We start from the raw sequence: 21,486 nt of genomic DNA on the forward strand, positions 1-21,486 counted from the left end.
TCACTCCTAAAAGCTTAAAGGCCAATAATACTCAAGAGTTCTAAAATACTTGTAACAAATCAACTGAACTATCATTTATCTCAGTTTTGTTCTATGAAAGAAATTATCTTTGAAATCTCCCATGAAGATCCTGTTCTAGGGGAAATTATTATTTAATACGTTTATACCCTGTTTTTCAGCCAGATTGGCTCCCAGATGAGTTTTAATAAAAACCAATCAGACTTCTAAGCTAAAAGTTGCAGAGAAGCAGTGATCTGTTCAGATTTTTCCCTGTAGAGTAAATGAAGCTTTATATGATTGTGCATCATCTGCGGGAACAGAAAGAACACTGAGGCTGTCAATTAGTAGGAATGATATTGGTGAGGTGAAGCATAGAAATTGTGAGCAGCCAGGTTGAACTATTGGAAAACAGATAAAAATGGCAGTGTGGTAATCCCTTGACTAAAGCATCATAACAAAACAAGCAATGTTATAGATTCATCAAAATGACATATGCTTCATACTAAGATTGCTTCTATTAAAAGTGTGAAAGAAACATGGCATTTTCTATGTGGGTAAAGTACTCTGACCAACACCATAGTAACCTTCCAAACTAAGATACCAATCCTAAACAAATCTATTTGGAATCACACTTAGGTCCATTCATAGGGCCATTCCGCATTCGTCCAAAATAGCACAATGGTTACTAATTGAAATCGCTACAGTTTTGCCATTATGCACAACATCGTTGACAATCTGCAACACTCCTGAAACCGATCTGCAAAAAGCGCTTCGTTGTAGCGCTTTCAGGGAAATCCCAAAAAGTGGATTCACCCTCCGGAAAGCGCTACACTCCCGCAACCAATCTGCAACACTAGCGGGAAAGTTCTGTGCGTTACCATTGTTGCAGTTTCTGCAAAGTCCCTCCCCCTGGCTCTCTCCTCTGATCTTCCAGCGAAGCGATCGCCATTTTTTTTCTCCGAGCGAGCGGAGATCAACGCACCAGCGAGCCTTCGTTTACCCAGCGAGGCTTCCCTGGCTGCAGCCCCTCTGTTTAAAGTCACCAAGCACAAGCCCGTTTGCTGGTTTATTTTCACTTTATTTTCACTTTATTTTCACACTGTTTTCGGCTGAAAATCACGCCCGTGAGGGGGGGAGATTTTTTTTTCACTCGGGGGGAGCGTGGCAACGATGAAACGGCAGCTCAAACACCACCTGCTAGCTGGATGGGTCTCTCCGTTGCAACGAATCAACGCATATTCGTTGCAACGGGTGTGTGTGTTTTTTTTAACTTCTTTAAAGGGAAAGGGGCTGTTTGGGAGCATGATAACGGCCGCCCATTGGCTGCTTGACGGCCAGGGGCGGGACACAGCTTAGCAATAGCGCTTCCTGGCTAGCGATTTTTGCAGATACCGGAACCCTCTGGGAAACGATAGAAACACAACTGGATTCCACTACAAAGGCAGGTATGCGTTACGCCGAATTCCACTATTTAAAATGGTGATTTTTCGTTCAGCAAACAATTTGCTACATGGATCCCGGTGCGGAATGGCCCATAGTGATTACTCACACAAATGGGTTCTTAGGGTTGCACTGTAAATCATTCCAATTTAAAAACTACTTCAGACATTCCCGTCCCATCCATCCATACTTGAATAGCAGTGCTTACTTCTAGGAAATTAATCATAACCTTTAAGCCAGCCAGATCATCCAAATCAACCCTGATGATCAATTGAAGCCAGATCACCCTCACAGCTTCTGGAAATGCTTTGTTCCTCAAGATTATTTCTTAATCTTAGCCCACTTTGTTGAAATACACAGTTCTCCACCCAGAGGCAAATTGTATGTTGCATTTATAGATCTTAAAAAAGTTTTTGACACTGTTCCTAGGAGTAGACTGTGGGGAATATTGGAGCATACTTCAAGTGACAAAAGACTTTGGCTAATAAAAATCCTTTATTTATCTTGTGTGGCTCAATTACACTATGGAGACAAGGGAAAACTTAGGAGTGTTTCTGCCTAAATAGAGGAGTGAAGAAAGGTTGAATCTTGGCACACTTACTTTTAAAACTGTTTTTGATCTGGCTCTCTGCTCAGCATAATTTCATTTATCTTCAAATGCATTAACCCTTTTCCTTTATGTGGATTGTGCCATTCTTATGTCTTGTACGCATAAGAATTGGATTGAAAAGATTATTAAGCCACTGTTCAAAGTACTGTAAATCTGAAGAACTCGAGATCAGTTATTCAAAACCAAAGGTCATGGTCTTCTCTAAAGCCAAGAAAACTATCTCTATCACAGTTCCACAAGGTCTGCAAAATGAAGCTCTTCTGCCAGGTCTTTGGTTGAGGCTGGAACAAGTAAGATCATGGCCCACCCTCAGGCTGAGCCAGGTCATATGGTTATACCTCTTACGCCAAGGTGGGGGTACTGTCCGGTTAGGTGGAGAGAAGGGTTTTTCTCCCTTGATATTCAGGAGGACGCCTCGGTGGGTGTTTCCCGCCACTTTAAGTGGGAGGCAGGACTAATTTTCAACTTGGATATTGTTCTGGGGTGTTTAATGGGGTTTTATTGGAGGATAACTACTTTGTAACCTGCTATGAACTGTTTGAAGGAGTGGCGGGCTGTGAATGAATGAATGAATGAATGAATGAATGAATGAATGAATGAATGGTGTTCTATTAGAACAAGTTTCCAAATGTATAACAAATAAAACAAAATCATCAGCCAGCAGGAATAAATGGAAAATATATTCCAGGAGGTTTGCAGGTATTTAATATGAAAATTATTCCACAGCTCCTCTAAGGAGCTTCAGTATGGATCCTCTGAGCTTCTGAGAATTTAGACCATCCTCTTTGGAGAAGGAGGAGGAGGAGGAGGAGGAGAAAGACGCCTCGGTGGGTGTTTCCCACCACAGGCAGGACTAATTTTCAACTTGGATATTGTTCTGGGAGTTTTAATCGGGTTTTATTGGAGGATAACTACTTTGTAACCTGCTATGAACTGTTTGAAGGTGTGACGGGCTATGAATCTTTCTTATGGGCCATCAGCATGTCCTTGCTGTGAATCCTACAATTTACTCATTGAGAGAACAAGCCCTTCCTTTTCTCTGTTCTGAATCCATGGCCCATCAAGTTCACTGCTTTTGACCCCTGCATTTCATTTGACATCAAAGGAAGCAAAGGGACATTCTGTCCTGTTCTATTTTGATTTCCCTAAAAATTCTTTGAATGTTGCACAAGATGATAAACACTAGCATTACTTGTGGTTGCATTTCAGTAGCAGCTTTATTTGTGTTACAAACAGCAAAACCCAGGAATTTTCATTGCTGCATTGTAGGCTTTGATTGTTTATGGCACTTTTACAAGCATGGGTCCTAGACAAATGTTTTACATGTGCCATGGACATATCCCCTGAATGGGGCAAATGCCACTTCAACCACCCCTCAGCCAAGGTGAAGGAGGGATTCCTGATGGCAGGTGAACTGATGGTATGGACATTTCTGGATACTAGTGAAGGCTATTTAAAGACCTGGCGGACTTCCATTTCCCTTTCCACATGCCTATGTTTTGTGTCCTTGGCCACTGTAGATCCTTATCCAGTGTAAAATAAAATAAATTTAGCCCTTAAATTATTCCAACTAATTGTGTTAGCTTCTCTAATCCTGCATCTGCCTGAAGTTATCCTGGTGCCTGGTCCATCTTTTCTAGCTCCTTCTTGATTGCCCTTCCCAGTATCAATCTCCTTATAATTGTTTGGGTGCAGTCTCCCTTTTGGTTGATGATGGAGCCAAGAAACGGAAATTATTTCAATTTCTTCGTCATCAGCCCTATAGTTGTGTAATTCCCCATTTGTCATTACTTTTCTTGATGTTTAGTTTTCTGAATCCAGCTTGAACACCTGTTATTTCTCATTACATGTATGGTAACAATCTTCCTTGTAAGATTTTGAGCATCACTTTACAGTGAAAAGTCAATGTGATGGTCCAATAGTTTCTGTAGTCTTTGGTGTCTCTTTTTGGGGAATTAGAATGAGATAGTTTGGAATCTGTGGGCCGTTCTTTTGTTGGCACAATCTTGTTAAAATGGACTCCATTCCTGTGGTTTGGAATAGCTCTACTGGTATTCCATATACTCCTGGTGATTTATTTCTCCTACTTCTGATAATATAAATTCAAGAAGGCAGAACAAAAAGTTAATGATCCCTGGAAATGGTGTCTTGGTAAGCTTTCATTTAGAGCATTTCTGTTTTTCCACTTAACTGGCATTTTAGGGACCACTGTAGAGGCCCCATATGCTCCTCTGAACCAATGTTCACCCCTGGCACAAAGTACAGGCTTTTCCAAGGCATTTCTTGACAAGCACAAATTACAGAACAAAGCGGTAATAAAATAATAACTCTCAAGATTACCATTCCTGGGACATTGTGGATTCTTTTAGGCTGCATAAAAGAGCTTTCCACAAGGGAAGTGATGTCTGAAAGAGAAATCTGCAGCTAAGAAATCAAAAATAAAAATACAAAGAAGTGGCAAACAAAAGGAAATTAATTAACAATCAGACTAAAGAAGTATTTACCTACATAAAGAGCATTTAATTAAGATGCTGTCAGTTCTGGAGAGTCTCCTTACCTACTCAGAAGGGTTATTTATGCCTTCAAAAGAATAAACAATGACTCTCACGCACATATATTTCTGTAGTGAATTGTATTTCACAGGGTATCTTTTTTAAGCTTAGCAATAAAACTCAATAGCGTTTATATTAATCACATGGCTGATTAGAATAGTGTTAACTTGCATGCTTGTAAAATGTGTGTATCACTGGAGGTCATGTATTCTCTCAAGACAGAGGAAGTATGATTTAACTTGCTGAGAACATACTTTAATGCTGGAAAGAACAGTTTGAGCAATGGCATGTTGAATTTGCTCCATTTTTCTAAGCTTGAACATAGGCTTCATTTCAAGCTGATCTTAGATTTTTGTTGTGAAAAACACAATTTATGCAAACCTTCTGTTATTTAATTACAAATCCTGAAATCATATTCTTGTCTTTACATTTCTGCTTCATGTATCTTACCCATGATTTCCAATTAAGTTTAAAGCCAGGAATCCCCTTATCATTTATATAACTAGTTAATTTTGCTATTTTAGCTATCTCTAATAATTTACATTGTCATTCATGTATCGAAGGTGAATTGGAGGACTTCCCTTTCCTAACCCATACAGGTCTTGCAGTGGTTGATAGATAGCTGAATAAAATTCCCTCTTGTTTGTCTAAACTATTGTCTAAAGTACCAAGTAAATAAACTTCAGGTTTAAAGCTACTCTCCCCCCCCCCCATTTTTTAAATATTTCTTTGTGAGCATTAACCCCCAAAAGTTTCACCGTCTCACGCAACCACCATTGAAGGAAAATGTAACCCATTCTTTATTACATTTTCCACATTTGCTGTCTTTTAGGTTTTTCATTTTAGAAATGTTAGAGGGATTTAAATACAATCTGTAATTCATTTTAGAGAAGTTTTCTTTCATATAATAACTGGCAGAAAACTTTTGTCATTCACTTTATAAAATTCTCCCCACAAACCATTTGTTGCAAACCAGTAAACAGAATATTCCAATTTACTCTATCAAAAGCTTTTTCAATATCCAAAAAAAAAATAATGCTAATTGCTTATCGGGATGATTGTGATAGTACTCAATAACATTAATCAGTAACCTCATTATCTTTTATTTGTCTTCCTGGAAGAAATCTAACCTGATCTTTATGAATGAAATATTTCAAAATCTTTTTCACTCTGGATGCCAATATTGAAGTGAACAGCTTATAATCAACATTTAATAACAAAATAAGTCTAAAATCTTTAACACTAAGTATTCCCTTATCTGATTTAGGGATTACAGTAATGTTTGCTTCTTTCCAGGAATTTGGAATTCCTTTATTCTTTATTGCATAAAATAGTCTACAAAAGATAAAGTATCAGAAAAATATTTATAATACTTGGCAGTAAACCCATTCGGTTCTGGTGCTTTCCCCATTTTCAGTGCTGTTATTGCGGTTTGTAGTTCTAATGGGGTAAAGTCATCATTCAAAAAAAAATTATGTTCCTCATTTAGCCTATTTAATAATTTATTGTTAATATATTAATTGTGTTCTAGATTCTTAACTTCTACATTTTGATATAATTTGGAATAATACTACTGATGTTTAATTTTAATTTTAAGGCTATATTCAGTAATTTCAGCCCTATCCCTAATTTTTTCTGTCCATTTTTCCGTGGCACAAATTCTTAGCTCCAGGCTAATAGCTTACCAGATTTATCAGCAAATTCAAAATGTTTTTGTTTTCCCAAAGTGATTTGTTTGTTCAATTCCTCAGTTAAAATGTAATCTACCTGGTCTGTAAGAATGTTAATTACTGTCAGTAGATTTTTATTAAGAGGTTTTCTCATTAGTTCTACTTCTCTTTTAATCTCATTCTGAGTTCCTATAGTTCCAGCTCTCTAATGTTTTTCTTTCTAGCATTATGAGCAATCATAATACCTCTTATATATGCTTTACTGGCATCCCAAATTACATTATCTTCAATTCCTTTATCCAAATTATTTTTTAAAATCTATTTTAATTTACAATCTACTACAACTCCTTCATATTGTAAAAGCGTCTCATTCAAGGACCATCTGAATTCACTTTTAATTTTTTCTATTTTCAGTTCACACATAACAGTTTTATGGTCTGATAAAACACCTGGCAGAATTTCTACTTCAGTCATCATTATTTTAATTTGCTTTGATGTCCAAATTGAATCAATCCTGGACCAAGATTTATGTCTATTCAGAAAAAAGTAAAATCCAGGGAATTTTAATTTTTATTCATAAATCAACCAAATCTAAGCTTTTAGCTAAATAAAAAAAAGTGGCAATTTCCCTTGGTTCTTTCCCACATTCAATTTTCCTTCTGCTTTCCTATATAACTGAGTATCAGTCACTCCATTCAGATCTGAGTATCAGTCACTCCATTTAGATCCCCTAACAATATAAACTCAGTATAAGATAATTCTTCAACAATGCTCTTAAGTGCAGAGAAGAAAACTTTCTTCTCCCCATTTGGAGCATAGATCCCAACAACCAAAACTAATTTATCTTTCAAACGTACCTCAACCATAATAAACCTTCCCACACCATCATATCTTATCAATCTAGGTTTCAGTTCTTTTTAAACATAAATAACTACACCACTGAAGAGCCTGATGCTGGGAGCGATTGAGGGCAAAAGAAGAAGGGGACGACAGAGAATGAGGTGGCTGGATGGAGTCACTGAAGCAGTCGGTACATACTTAAATGGACTCCGGGGAGTGGTAGAAGACAGGAAGGCCTGGAGGATCATTGTCCATGGGGTCGGACACGACTTCGCACCTAACAACAAAAACAAACTACACCATTTTTTTACCATCCTTGTAGGTAGTTACAAGTTCAGTAATTTCCAACAACTGTAGACGCCCCTGGTCTAAAATTGATTCTTGCCTAGCCAACTGTCCCTTTGTATCACAGTAGCCAAGAATTCGGCCACCAGTTCCGTTATTTCTGGGGACCTAATCATTATACATTTGTTAGCTGATACGTCTCCAGAAATAACGGCCCCAGAAAGCATGACTATGGAGCGGGTTAATAAGACTTTGCATATAAGTAGCTTCCTGACCTATATTTGAAATCAGGCCGAAAAAGCAGAGGGAACAAGTCTGATTGATTCCCACTTCGATGATATGTCTCTCAATATCACAGATTCTCTGTCTAATAATATTGTATATTTGAGACTCTTCATAACAGGCCAAACTTGCCTGTTATCCCAGTTATCTTTTGGCTTCCTACTTTAGCATTCCAATCCCCCATGATGAGTAGCACATCAGTTTTTGGTGTTGCTTCTAGAAGGTGTTGTAGGGCTTCATAGAGCTGGTCAACTTCATCCTCTTCAGCAGCAGTGGTTGGGGCACAGACCTGGATTACTGTGATGTTGAATGGTTTGCCTTGGATTCGAACTGAGATCATTCTGTCATTTTGGGGATTTTATCCCAATACTACTTTTCCTACTCTTTTATTGATTATTGAGAGATTCTTGCCCACAGTAGTATACCTGATGGTCGTCTGAATTAAATTCACCCATTCCTGTCCATTTTAGTTCACTGATTCAATGTTCAGTCTTGTCATCTCTTGTTTGACCACGTCCAGCTTGCCTTGATTCATGGATCTGACGTTCCAGGTTCCTATGGAATAAAAGTCTTTACAGCATCGGACTGTCTTTTCACCTCCAGTTACTTCCACAACTGAGCGTCCTTTCAGCTTTGGCCCAGTTGTTTCATTCGTTCTGGAGCTACTCATACTAGCCGTCTGCTCATCCCCAGTAGCATATTGGACACCTTCCGACCTGAGAGGCTCATCTTCCGGCGTCATATCGTTTTGCCTTTTGGAACTGTCCATAGAGTTTTCATGACAAAGATACTGGAGTGGTTTGCCATTTCCTTCTCCAGTGGATCACCTTTTGTCAGAGCTCTCTGCTATGATCTGTCCATCTTGGGTGGCCTTGCACGGCATAGCTACGCGAGCCCCTTCGGCACGAAAAGGTAGCGATCCTTGAAGGGTATCATTAATGAAGGGTATCATTATCTTAGGTTTCTCAAAGTGGATAAACAGGCTGTTTTGAGAACAAAAGGGTGAGAAGGCTGAGAGTAGACACATGAGCCCAATCTTGCTTTATATTTGTGAGCTCCTCATCAATCTTAACCACTTTGTTATTAGTGTCATTAATTGTCTCTAACATTTGGTTAATTTCCAGTGATAAATCTTGGAGATTCTGTTTGGCTGGTATCACATTCCCCTGTTTAGTGTTGGTACTATTGTCATAAATATAAAACACAACAAATAATTGCTAACAGAATAGTCTTTCAGAGTAGTCTTTCAGATTGGCTTCTTAGGGAAGTTTGTTCCTCTACACCGCAGCAACTACAGCAACGCCAATTAGCAAATCAGTCTGTGCTTCCTTAAGAGAAAAAAACAACAATGCAACCTTCTGAGTAGGACTATAAAAGTCTGTCAATGAAACAGAAAGGAAGGTTCTTCACAACAGCTTTACTTTCTCCTTGTAAATACAGCTTCTAGAGGCCCTTGATAGCTCCTCTAGGCACTGAAGTGCTTCCAAAGTTTGCAAAGGTCCTCTGACCTATTCCGAAAGAAAATTTGTTCTCCCCTTTTGTGGAGTTCTGAACAAGGGTGTGCAGTCTGGTCAGAAGTAATGCCAAAAGTCCCCCTTCTTCACATGTAATCATTTCTGATTCCCTGGAATCAAGGGGAAGTCTTAACTGTTATTCTTAACCTTCCAATACAGGCCTTGGGTTAGAGTTAATATTACTTCATATTATATTACAGTCTGTTATAAACATAAACATATATAAACACTTAGTGGAAAGAAAACATAGTTTATGATTAAAATTCATTCATGATTTGCAGTATAACCTCTCACATATCAATGTAAAAAGACCATGCATGCACTAATTCTAGTGCTGCATGTAGTGCTCACTCTTATTTTTAGCCTTATTTAATAACTATCTTTCATTCTAAATACACTAATGAGATGTAATCATTAGGAAGAAATGAGTCACTGTGTGTGAACTGCATGTGCTGTCTGAGTGCACAAAATATGAGAATTTTCCACCGATGCATCTTGTATTTTAAACCAGAAGCTAGGAAAGCCATTTATTGGTAGCAGGAAGGGATTAATTTGTTCTCCCATCCTGTTCTCGGGAGAAAACTCTAAGCCTCCAAACTGCAAACGGGTCGCAGTAACTGCTTTATTGAAATGACTTCTGCTCTACAGTCTCCCAAATGATCCCTGCTTCCACCCCAAGTGATCCAGATCTTCAAAGTTGTTCATGCTATTTATCTGAATACATCCCAGAAGGTTTCACATAATAAAGCTGATGCTTTAGCATCTTCAGAGTAAAATTAGAGTAAATAATGGATCTGATCCACCCATCATCATCATCGTAGTCGTCATCATCATCAACATCAACATCATTATTGATTTATTCCCCGCCACTCCCTGGCAGGCTTGTGGCGGGTTACAACATCTTATAAAAGCCCCATTAAAACACCCATTAAAACATAAAACCCCCACATGGCGGGAAACCCACTCCAACCCCCCATTACTATTGGGATGGAGAAGGAGGTCTGCTGATATACTACTCAAAGTCCGGGGGAAGCATAAATACATATATGTACAACTGTCTCTGTGTCATTATAACCCAAGGGAGGAAACAGTATCCAGGCAGCCCTTATTGGGCCTACTTCTTTTAACTTCCCTGCCATAGTTCTTCTACAGACATAATGCTGTCTATCCTCCTTCCCTCCTTGTCTGGGTATTTACTCCAAGGTCCAGAATAATCAGCCTATCTGCTTCCAGATCTTTGGTTAGTCTTCATTTCACCAGCTAGGAAAGGTATAATAGAACAAAATTTCCTGGAATTCTCATAGGGTTACCAATACCAGGATGGGAACTTTTTGGAGAATTGGTGGGATAGAGCCTGGGGAGGATGGGGTTTGAGAAGGGGAGTCACCTTAACAGGGTACAATGCCCTAGGACTCACGCTCTGCAGCTGCCGTTTTCTCCAAAAGAATTCATCAATGTAGTCTGGAGATCAGTTACAGTCCAAGCGCCACCTCAAAGTTGAAGAACTTCAATAAAGGCTTCCTTATTTCAACTTGCTATGTGCCTGTTTGTAGCTCAGAGACAAGATATAGTTGGAATTTATGAAGATTTATGATTTGAAACAGTATTAACAGAAGCTGTGTAATTCTAGATAAGCTAGTCAGAAGGGAATTTTTGACAAGCAGGTTAAAATAAGGAAGTCTTTATTGAAGTTCTTTCTACTAAATAAACTTGGGACTTTTGTTAAACTTTTGCCTGTCACAGACAGATTATGCACAGGACAGAAAGGCTGGGCTGTCGGCGACAGGGCACTGGGGCTGATCCCTGCATTTGCATGACGTTGCTGCCATCGTGGCCTCCACCCAGCCATGGCCCAAATCAGGGCCTTGTATGGCCCATAGCACGGGAACGCAGATTCTTCCACATTCCCTGTCTTGCTGTGATGGTCAGCAAGAGGCCCAGCCAGAGCAGGCCTGTGTTTAAGTAAACACCCTGTTCAGCTTTACGGTGATGTAGAGCCAAATGGGGCATGTCTACACCCCCATGATGGTGAGATAGTGGCTATCCCACTATGCTGTGGTGAGATCCCTGAGCTCCACCCCCCCCCCCCGTAGCTGCACCTTTCCCACCCTGGAGTTCTGCATGCACACCTACAGCTCTGGGGTAGTCCATGTACGCCAGGGGATTTCATCCCCCGTGCATACTTAGGTAGCGGCAGGGCATGTGCTAAGAACTGGCGGCAGCCCAGCGTAGCTTCCATCATGCATAATTGGTCACAGTCTTCATGATTAGTGAGCCATACTGTGTAGTCATTTTTTTTGTAATTGCTACTTAAAAAATGGCAAACTTAATGTTTTCTGGATTTTGCCTGTTTCCCACAAAGTCCACACCATTTTAATGTATTTGCAGTTAATTAGATGGCTGCATCTTTTCCTTTCTTAGGCACGGTCTCCTCTTTGTCTTAGTTAATATTCTGCTCCTTGCAGTTAAATGATTCTGTGCTTTGGGGTTAGTGCAAATTAATTGTGCACACTGGAAATTGTTTGGAATTGCTTAAGTGGTAATCCCAAGGAGGATGCCTTTGAGGATTCATTAGAAGGTGGTTTGTGGTATGTCTCTTTTCAAAAGCCATCAGTTAAGCAGCAGTATAAATAAAAGCCTTACGGGGATGCATCAGTCATGACCTGCAGGCTCTGTTTTTGTTCCAGCTGATAAAATTATTTTATAATGAGGTTCCTCTGTTTAGATAAAAAGAATATTTGCTGGTTCCCTTAAATGACATTTTTGAAATATGTATTTAATTTCTTCTACTCATCTCCATACAGGGTGAAACTTTATTTTCATCATTGCTTGACAAAAAAAACACATCATTCATGGGTAATTTGGGGTTCTATTAATAGAAAAACAGGTTGTGAGTAAGGTCAGGTGATGAGAGTACTGCAGAGCATGCACGGTGTTTTGTAGGCAAATAAATACTTTCAATTCCTTTTATTCCAATATATCTACAGGTATCAGAACTAGATACACTTTTGTCTATTTAGACAATGTTTTTATTTGGCTATTTATGCCATAGCTTTTTTCCCAGTTTCTCCTCTGTTTGTCCTATGAGGTGGGTTAGTGTGAGAGAGAGTGACTTCCATGGTAGAATGGGGATTCAAGACCTTCCATAACCTAGTCTGACACCCCAAGAACTATAGAGAGAGTAATAGACCTTGCTGGACAGGGGCAGGGGAGTGGGTTATTATCCACCATCGCGATATTGCAGCGCAGCAGCAGGACAGCCCAGTGCTGCCACTGCCCAATTGCAATCTCCAATTGGGGCCTGGAACCTCCCAAAACTAGAACTTATCTCCAGGTGACAGAGATCAGTTAGCTGGGGAAAATAACTGCTTCAAAGGGTGGACTCTGTGGCATGAGATTCTGCTGACATTTCCTCTCCTCCCATCATCTTCTACCTAGCCTCTGCTTAAAACTTCTTGCTTTAAAAAAAATTGGTTACTTCTATGCATATAGTTTGTTTAATTTTGCTACTACATTGTGTAAGTTTTGTCTCATAAAATGATGACAGTGTTTGTTGCTTATTGACAATTTTTGTTTGTGGTTAAATAAAGTAAAAAATTAAAAACAAAAAACCCACACTTAACTAGCTGAGTGAATTGGTTCTATTTATTTAAATTACTATAATTGCATTTTTAGATTTTATATTATTTATCTCATACTGTTTGGATTTTGATGTTGTGGAGCATCCTGAGTTGTCAGGGAAGGGTGGCATATAAATGCTATTATTATTATTATTATTATTATTATTATTATTATTATTATTATTATTATTATTATTATGTAAAAAGTTATTTATTTAAAAAAAACATTTGCTAAAGCCTGAGGTATGTGTTATCCTCTACTCTTCAACTTCGTTTCAATGAACTCACATCAATATACACACTATCTTTCAATATTAACTATTCCAAGTAACACTGTGTGTTTACCCAGCCCAGATTTTTATGCTGCCATATGTACTTTTGACAGGAAGATGCAAAATAATTCCATCCAGTTGTAGATTTTTGAACTTTTTTGCTCTGCTAAACTGCTTAAAACATTGGTTCTCATGATTTTTCCATTAGTAGATTTTATCTACAGCCATGCTTGGATTTATTGGAGCTTGTGCTGTTCTCTGAGGAGAGCAAAAGGGTCTGGCAAGAAAAAACTGGTGCAGAATGCCATGGATTAAGTATTAGCTGGAGCTAGACCAAGTATGCATATTGTGCCCATTCTGCAGATGCACCATTGCCTGCTCAATTGTTACAGAGCTCAGTTTAAGGTATTGGGCATTGTCTCCCCACTTTTCACTAACCAAAAGAGTCTCAAAGCGGCTTATAATTGCCTCCCCTTCCTCTCTTGATGCCAGACACCCTGAGAGAGCACTGACAGAACTGCTTTGTGAGAACAGCTCTGGCAGGAGAACCAAACAGTGCCCCCCAGGCCAGCAAACCAGAAAAGAACAGTAGTACCCAAAGTTGACAACCTACTACAACAAGTACAACAGCTACCAAACTGGGGGCTACAGCGCCCCCCCCCCAAGAACAAAACACTGAAATAAACAACTGTAAAACTAAAAACTGAAATAACTGTAAAAATAAACTTTTAAAAGAAACACAACCCCAAGAAGAAAAGGCAAACAATGCTGCCCCTCAGATAAAAGAAGAAAAAAACACTCAGAGAAAGAAACAGTAAATCCCAAAGCACCCTCAAAACCCACCCCACCCACAAAAACCAAAAGAATAGTTTGGAAGAAGTCATTAGGAAAAGAAGGGAAAAAAGGCAAACCTCAGTCAAACCATTGATGTCCTACAAGCTGCCAGCTTTCAAGATCTTTGGAGAAGCTCACTTGCGAAAAGCTCAGCTGCAAAAAGCAATGCTACAAAAGGCTGGCTGGGAGTATTAAGCTCATCTTGCAACAAGGTCAGCACAATTTGCAACAAACTCATCTGCAAAGAGCAATGCTACGATTGGCTGGCTGGGAGCAGGCTGTTATTTCAATTACCCATGTATTAGCCACGGAGGGCTTTTTAGTGCTAAAAACTGTGCTGGAAAACTCAGTTTATATGCGAGTATATACGGTAGTTTCTTTAAACAAAGCAAAGTCCTCTGGGCCAGATGAATTGCATCCAATGGTACTAAAAGAACTTGCAGGTGTAAGCTCTGAAACTCTGTCCATTATTTTTGACACTTCTTAGAGAACAAGTGATGGGCCAAGTGATTGGAGGCAGGCAAATGTTGTCCTCATTTTCAAGAAAGGGAAAAAGGAGGATTCGGGTAACTACTGACCCATCAGCTTGACATCTGTAGGTAGCAAAAAATTGGAACAAATCATCAAATAATCGGTCTTTGAACAGCTGGAACTGAGAGCTGGGATTTCTAAGACTCAGCATGGGTTTCACAAGAACAAGTCATGTCAGACCAACCATATCTCTTTTTTCAAGGAAGTGACTACTTTCCTGGATCAGGGAAATGCTGTGGACATAGTTTATCTGGATTTTAGTAAAGCTTTTAATAAGGTTCCATGTGATATTCTTTTTGACAAGTTGGTAAAATGCGATATGGATCCTAATTCTGTCAAGTGGATTGATAACTGGATGATAGATCATACCCAAAGGGCACTTGTTAATAGTTCAGCATCTTCTTGGAGAAGAGTGAAAGTGGAGTTCCCCAGGGATCTGTCCTGGGGCCTGTGTTGTTCAATATATTTATAAATGCTTTGGATGAGGGATTAAAGGGGGCAGCCGATACTAAACTGGGAGGGGTAGCAAATACAACAGAAGACAGAATCAGAATACAGGATGATCTTAATAGGCTCGAGAAGTGGGCTAAACTGAGTAAAATGAAATTCAATAGGTTCCTTCCAATACTATGATTCTGTGTACCTGTTAAGTTAATAGTTTTTTTCTCATGGTTCCAGACTTCTAATATCCTAATGCATTGCATATTATTTTTTATTGTACTGATTCACTATGTGCCTGTGAAAAAGGTAGGCCATCTTTAACATGCTCCGCGGATTAAATAATCCGTTAAGGGGCATGGCGGCGGGCCCTGTCCATGATGAGGAAGGTTGCCCATAGGCCCCTTACCCCGGACTGACACTCAGAGGGCCTAATCAGCAGGTGCAAAGCGCCTCCTGATCCGCCCCCCCCCACATCGGCCGCTTGCGGCCGCCTGCCATTCCCTCCCGAACCCCGGCCACGGAAGGTCGCCCACTGCCGAAGACACGGAGCCGGACACTGACGCAAACACGCTGCCTCCCCACTGCCGCGAAACACAACCCGCGGCCATAGACGAGCCTCCGCCCACACCACGAACACCCACCCAGTGCTCCCTTCCCCCGTGCCTCCGCCCACGCCGCGAGCCGCCATACTGCCGCAAATGTCTCCGGCCTCCCTACCTACGGAGACTGCTCCTCGCCGCAGCCACTAACACCCGATAGCTGCCTGCCACACGCTGCCACAGCAGCTACTGGCCCGGAAACCCCCTCAAGCCGCGCCCAGCCCACCGAACCCCGCACCGATGCCTCCGAGACTACCTACTCTCCTCTCTGACGCTGCCGACCATCCCGACCGCCATCTGCAGCCTCCCCTTCAAAGGTTCGTGCCACGGCCGCTCCACACTTGCAGGGCCCACATAACAACGACGACAGGCCGTGCCATCCTCGCCCTCCGCTGCCCTGCCTCGCCGCCACCAACGCGCGCACCCACCCCGCACAACTCTTCCCGACCCCTAGCACCCGCTGCCTTTAAAACACAGCGAGCTTAGTTTCTAGTAAATAAATAAAATTGGTGGAGATAGACCAAAGATCTTCTGTATCTGTAGCAAGTTTCTGTTTTCTGCAATGAAAACATAGGGCAAGATAATATCCTGTGTATAGTTTACTCTGATTCTAACCCTTGAATTATAAGGTCTACTAGGATGAATTCTATATGCTGAGAGTACATGGATAATGAACTCTGTAATAGATTTTTCTGCTTCTGAACGGCCTCTGTACCATAATAAAGACTGACTGACCTTGTTATTTTTCTTTCTTTATAATCATCAGAATCAAGCATGAAAATATCGTTGCACTGGAAGATATCTATGAGAGTCCCAACCACCTGTATCTGGTAATGCAATTGTAAGTAGTGTCTGTTATTAAGCATACTATATATAGTGCATGATGTATGTGTTAACCTGTCAAAAAAAAAAGCCACATTAATCATTCCCAAGAATACCAAAGAAAAGCAAAAAATTGAAAATTGTGCAACTGCAAGTATTGATGTTCTCATGTAGGGTTGCCAGATGGTTTCAACTAAAACACTGGACTTACTTGATTAAAAAAATTGTCAACCTCTCCCCTGTCCGAACCAAAATATACATCAGAAGTCTACTGGTAACTATATTACATCTCATGTTTTACATTAGATTGTATCACTTTTATCAGTTTTTAGGAACACCTAAACACACTTTTACCTCATCAATAGGGTTGTGATATATGCAACAATACATAGGAATATGAGATGTTTCATTAGACAGATACTAGAGGATAACTGTGTAGATCAAGATTCAAGTCCAGTAGTGCTTGAAGAACAACAAAATTTCCAAGATACAAACTTTTGAGAGTTAACACTTCATTGCAGAGGGATCTCGGAAATAATCCTACCAATATTGTGTATTGATTAAAAGTGGCAGCCTCTTATCTGGAGAACTGGGCTTGTTTCCCCACTCATCCACATGCAACCAGCTGGGTGACCTTGGGCTAGTTACAGTTTTCATAGAGCTGTTCTCTCAGAGAGCAGTTCTGTTATATATCTCTCATTCCCACTTACCCCAGGGTGAGCGTTGTGGGGGAGAGGAAGGAAAATGATGCTTGTAAGCTGCTTTGGGACTCCTTCAGGTGGTGAAAAGGAGAGTATAAAAAATAGCTCTTATTTTCCATTATAATGATACCTTCATGGGTGGTCTCATTCTATTCCAGTTTTAATCTCTTTTTTAATGCCCTCTTGAACAGTACAACATGCCCAACATCAAGAAGCTTTGCATATATAAAAACATTCTGGTTCAATTAGGCATGTGTGACAGGCTGCACTTTTAAAAGCCTAGAAGTACTGTACGAACTGGTAAAGGATTAGGAAGAGGTAATTCTTCCCAGGGCCAGAGAGCCTTGAATAACAGGCTGCTCAAAGGAATCTGATTGGTTAGCATCAACTGAGCAGAACAAGTCTTGAGAGAGCTGCATGCTGAGGAGAGAGTCACTCAGATTTCTGCCTTTGCTGCGGTGATTACTGACAATCTGATTTCAATCCTAGCTGAGAAATGTCGAGCACTGATAGTTTGGGAGTTCAGCCCTTATGGAGAGCAGTTTAACCGAGGAGAACTGGGGGGAAGTTGGCAAGGAAGTTTGAGAAGTAGGCAAAGACTCTCATTCAGACCAAAGAAATGCAATAGATCTTCAAGTGAGAGGAAAATTTCTCTATGCAGTCAAACATGGATTTAGCTCTGAAGAATGTAGAGATCCCTGGTCTGATGTGATTAGAAGCTGCTTAGAGTCAGGTAAAAACTCAAGATGAGTATTGTGTTTCAGGGGAAAGAGTGCACCAGCTTTCTGGAAACCAAAAGACTTAGAGAATGCTCTAAGAAAATATACTGGAGTATTTGGGGAAAACACTGGAACAAAAGCCTCTCAACATAAAGATTTTAAGTAACTCTGAATAGCTTAAGAAACTCTCATTTGCCTATAACATAAGAAGTAAAGTCTGTACATGTACTAGTTTTACCTCAGAAATTTCAACACTGGATTTCACCTGGCCTTTCTCATCTTTGTAGAATAAAATATTTTGTTATTTTTGAATTTCAAAATGCCTCGAGTGGTGTCAGGTTCCTGAGTGTATTGTGACAGGATAGAACAGCTAGAGTTCTTCAGCAAAGAAGAAAACACATTACTAGGGTGGCTCAATCAGAAAAGGGAAAGAGAAACAGAGGGAAAAATCTTGCCCCTGAGGAAGGAAATTGCACAGGACCATCATATGGGTACACATGAGTACAGAAAGTCATCCCTATTAAAATTAAACTGCATATATTTCCACATAGTATGCTTAGAATGAGTGGGGTTTTAAGGCTAATTATTTTATTTCAAACTGTTCTGTTTCATTCTTGGGCAGGTGTTAGCAGCTGTTAAGTAGGTGTACAAGTAAAGTAACTGTAATGCTTCCTGGCAAATAAGTAGAGCTAGATTCTGCCTGGGAAGTGATGGAAGAAGAAGAATGTGTCAGGAGAGACAGCTGAAGTGACACCCTCCCTCATCCTTGCAGACCTACCCAACAGTGACTCACAGTCTGAGGGGTGGATGCAAAGCTCTGTTGTTGTTTTTTCTGGCAGTTCAAGGAGAGCCTACACTCTAGCGCCTCTGGAGATTTTCAGTCTTTAAGTACAGAAAATTAAAACCCATGCCTGGGGTGGAAATTCTAATACTGAAAGTGCTATCTGTCAAAGCAGAGCTCCAGTTGTGAAGACCTGAAGAAATTTTCAACTGATCCATCTTAGAGTAAAGCATAACATGACAGAGACAATTATTAATAGACAACTTAATGGTGTCCTTGATAGGTAGCATTTCCAGACATGCTTTTTGGATGCAGTGGCTTATCACATTACACTGTATAAACTCAAGTGCATATTTGCAGTGTGTGGTTTTGTTTCGGTACAGGAGACTATAGTAGTAGAGAGTTACTTGCTACCAAATGATAAGGACAAATGTAAAGTTCTGTATTTAGGTAGGAAGAACCATTTAAACCAATATAGGATGCGGGAGACTTGTCTTGGCAGTAGGATGTGCAAAAAGGATCTAGGAGTCTTAGTAGACCATACATTGAACATAAGTCAGCAGTGTGACTTGGTGGCTAAAAAGGCAAATGGAATTTTGGGCTGTATCAAACAGAGTATCATGACCAGATCACGGGAGGTGATGGATGGTACAGCTTTACTTTGCTCTGTTTCAGTCCCACTTGGTTGGGAGTACTGTGTTCAGTTTTGGGCACCACAGTTGAAGAGGGATGTAGACAAACTGGAGCATTCCAGAGGAGGGCAACAAAGGTGGTGAGGGGTTTGGAGACAAAGAGAAAAGGTTAGGGGAGCTTGGTCTGTTTAGCCTGGAGAGAAAATGACTAAGAGGGGATCTGATAACCATCTTCAAGTATTTAAAAGGCTGCCATACAGAGGATGGAGCAGAGTTGTTCTCTCTTGCCCCAGAGGGATGAACCAGAACTAATGGGATGAAATTAATTCAAAAGAAATTCCGTCTAATCATCTGGAAGAAGTTCCTGACTGTTATAGCGGTTTCTCAGTGGAACAGCCTTCCTCAGGAGGTAGTGACTGGATGACCATCTGATGGAGAGGCTGATTCTGTGAAGGCTCAAAGGGATGGCAGGTTACAGTGGATGAGCTATAAAGTTGTGAGTGTCCTGCAGAGTGCAGGGGGTTGGACCAGATGACCCAGGAGGTACCTTCCAACTCTATGATTCTATGAAACTACTCTCTGTAGCTCACTTGTGCACACTGGTACAGTCTGTTTCTTTTCTATCCATCTGGGCATACGTGGGTCAAACTTCTCACTGTGTTCCCAGAAACTGAAAGAGGCAGATAATATTTAAGTAATACATTGTTATTTAGCATAAAGAAGAAGAGAAAGATAGAGACAATTAGGCAGTTGGTCCATCGGAATAACATAAACATCCAGAGAAAGCCAGTACACAATCAAGTCCTGTGTAAACATTTGGGGGGAGGTTGCTACCTGATTGGGGAATAATAGGGGAGAATGAAAAATAAACTTTGCCTGCCTGATGAGAAGATTGGGGGGGGGGGGCGTTTGTTTGTTTGTTTGTTTATTTATATACCACCCTCCCTGAGGGCTCAGGGCGGTTTACAAGGAACAGGAAAAGATACAGATGACAGGTGATAACAGTAATAACATGATCATAACAATAACATTAGAAAATGGAATTGCAAGAGCCTCAGCTTAACTGTCACTGGGACCCAGTGGGTAAGGCCGATTAGTGTCAGTCATAGTAGGAGGGGGGGCTTGGGGGCCAATTGGAAGCGATGGTTTGGGTCGACCTCAACCAAATGCCTGGTGGAGGAGCTCCCTTTTGTAGGCCCTGTGGAACTGTTTAGGTTCTGTCAGGGCCCTGATCTCCTCTGGGAGCTTGTTCCACCAGGTAGGGGCCAGAATGGAGAAAGCTCTGGCCCTGGTTGAAGTCAAACAAGCTTCCTTAGGGCCAGGGACCACCAGGAGGTTGGAAGTAGTAGAGTGCAAGGCTCTTTGAGGAGTGTAGGTGAAGAGGCGGTTCCTCAGGCATACTGGGTCCCGACCGCGTATGGCATGGTCTGGGACTCTGAAGATGGGGTAGAGGAGATGGTCCTTGAGTGAGTCAAGCCATCTCTGATTCCTAAGGATTGTCAAATCCAATCTGCAAATCCAAAATGTACTTTGTAAACATTTCTTTTTTTGGATTGTTGGTGTTTGAATTTGAGAAGGAACAATCCTGTTTTTGCTGGTAGTGTAAGGGGCTGCCGAGAGGCTGACAGGGAACATGATTGAATGACAATGAAAAGACAAAGGACTAGTTTGGACAATGGTAGAAATTGTGTTGGTTAATGTTCTGACTGGGCAAGGTATCAGGATCAGTCCCTGCTTTCTGCCATGATTACTGTTCAGTGAACCTGTCTGACTCCATCTTGTATGCTGTGTCTTTGCTGAAACGTTCCCATGTAACCAGAACCCCTGCTTGTAGTTTTCCTTTGATTCCCCATTGCTTTGATCCTTGCATTTTCACACTGCATATTCTCCCCACTGTGAAACAATGTTGCCCGGTTCCTGTAAACATCTTATCAGCTAGCCTGAGGCGCCGGCCTGACCAAGGCCGTGCTAACTTCAACACCTTGGCAGGAAGCCTGGGATGGCACCTGGGTGAGAGGCTCCCCCCTCCCTTGGGAATGCTCAAGTTTTGGGTGGGAGAAAAGTATTGATAAGTGCCTACTGTTCTTGTATCGAACAGACTTAACTCCGAATGTTATAGTGAACTGATCTGCCGCCAATTAAAACTTTCTTCTTATAGAAGTTTTGGTTGTGAGTTTTGTCAGCGCTTGACACAAGGCAGAACACTTGCTTTCATTCTGGGTACAATTGGTTAGTTTATCAGTCTGGGAGGGGAGTGCATCCAGATATTGACTGGATGGGGTTAAAGTAATTGCCACACAGGCAATAGGTACCCTCGTGCCATCCTGGGTTTGGTTGTCAT

At 40.8% G+C, this 21,486-nt stretch overlaps 1 protein-coding gene across 5 annotated transcripts in view; it reads left to right on the plus strand.

Moving 5' to 3' along the window:
* The window catches only part of CAMK1D (calcium/calmodulin dependent protein kinase ID), a 202,755-nt gene that overhangs the window by 106,325 nt on the left and 74,944 nt on the right, over window positions 1-21,486 (plus strand). For all 5 annotated transcript variants that reach the window (XR_013231072.1, XM_077337953.1, XM_077337954.1 and 2 more), the window contains exon 3: window positions 16,257-16,331. Coding sequence is in view for 4 of the 5 variants with exons in the window: in XM_077337953.1 (XP_077194068.1) it covers window positions 16,257-16,331 (75 nt within the window). In the remaining variant the exon portion in view is untranslated. The remainder of the gene's footprint in view (window positions 1-16,256; window positions 16,332-21,486) is intronic.

This window comes from Paroedura picta, chromosome 5 (genome assembly GCF_049243985.1).
Source record: "Paroedura picta isolate Pp20150507F chromosome 5, Ppicta_v3.0, whole genome shotgun sequence".
Lineage (NCBI taxonomy): Eukaryota > Metazoa > Chordata > Lepidosauria > Squamata > Gekkonidae > Paroedura > Paroedura picta.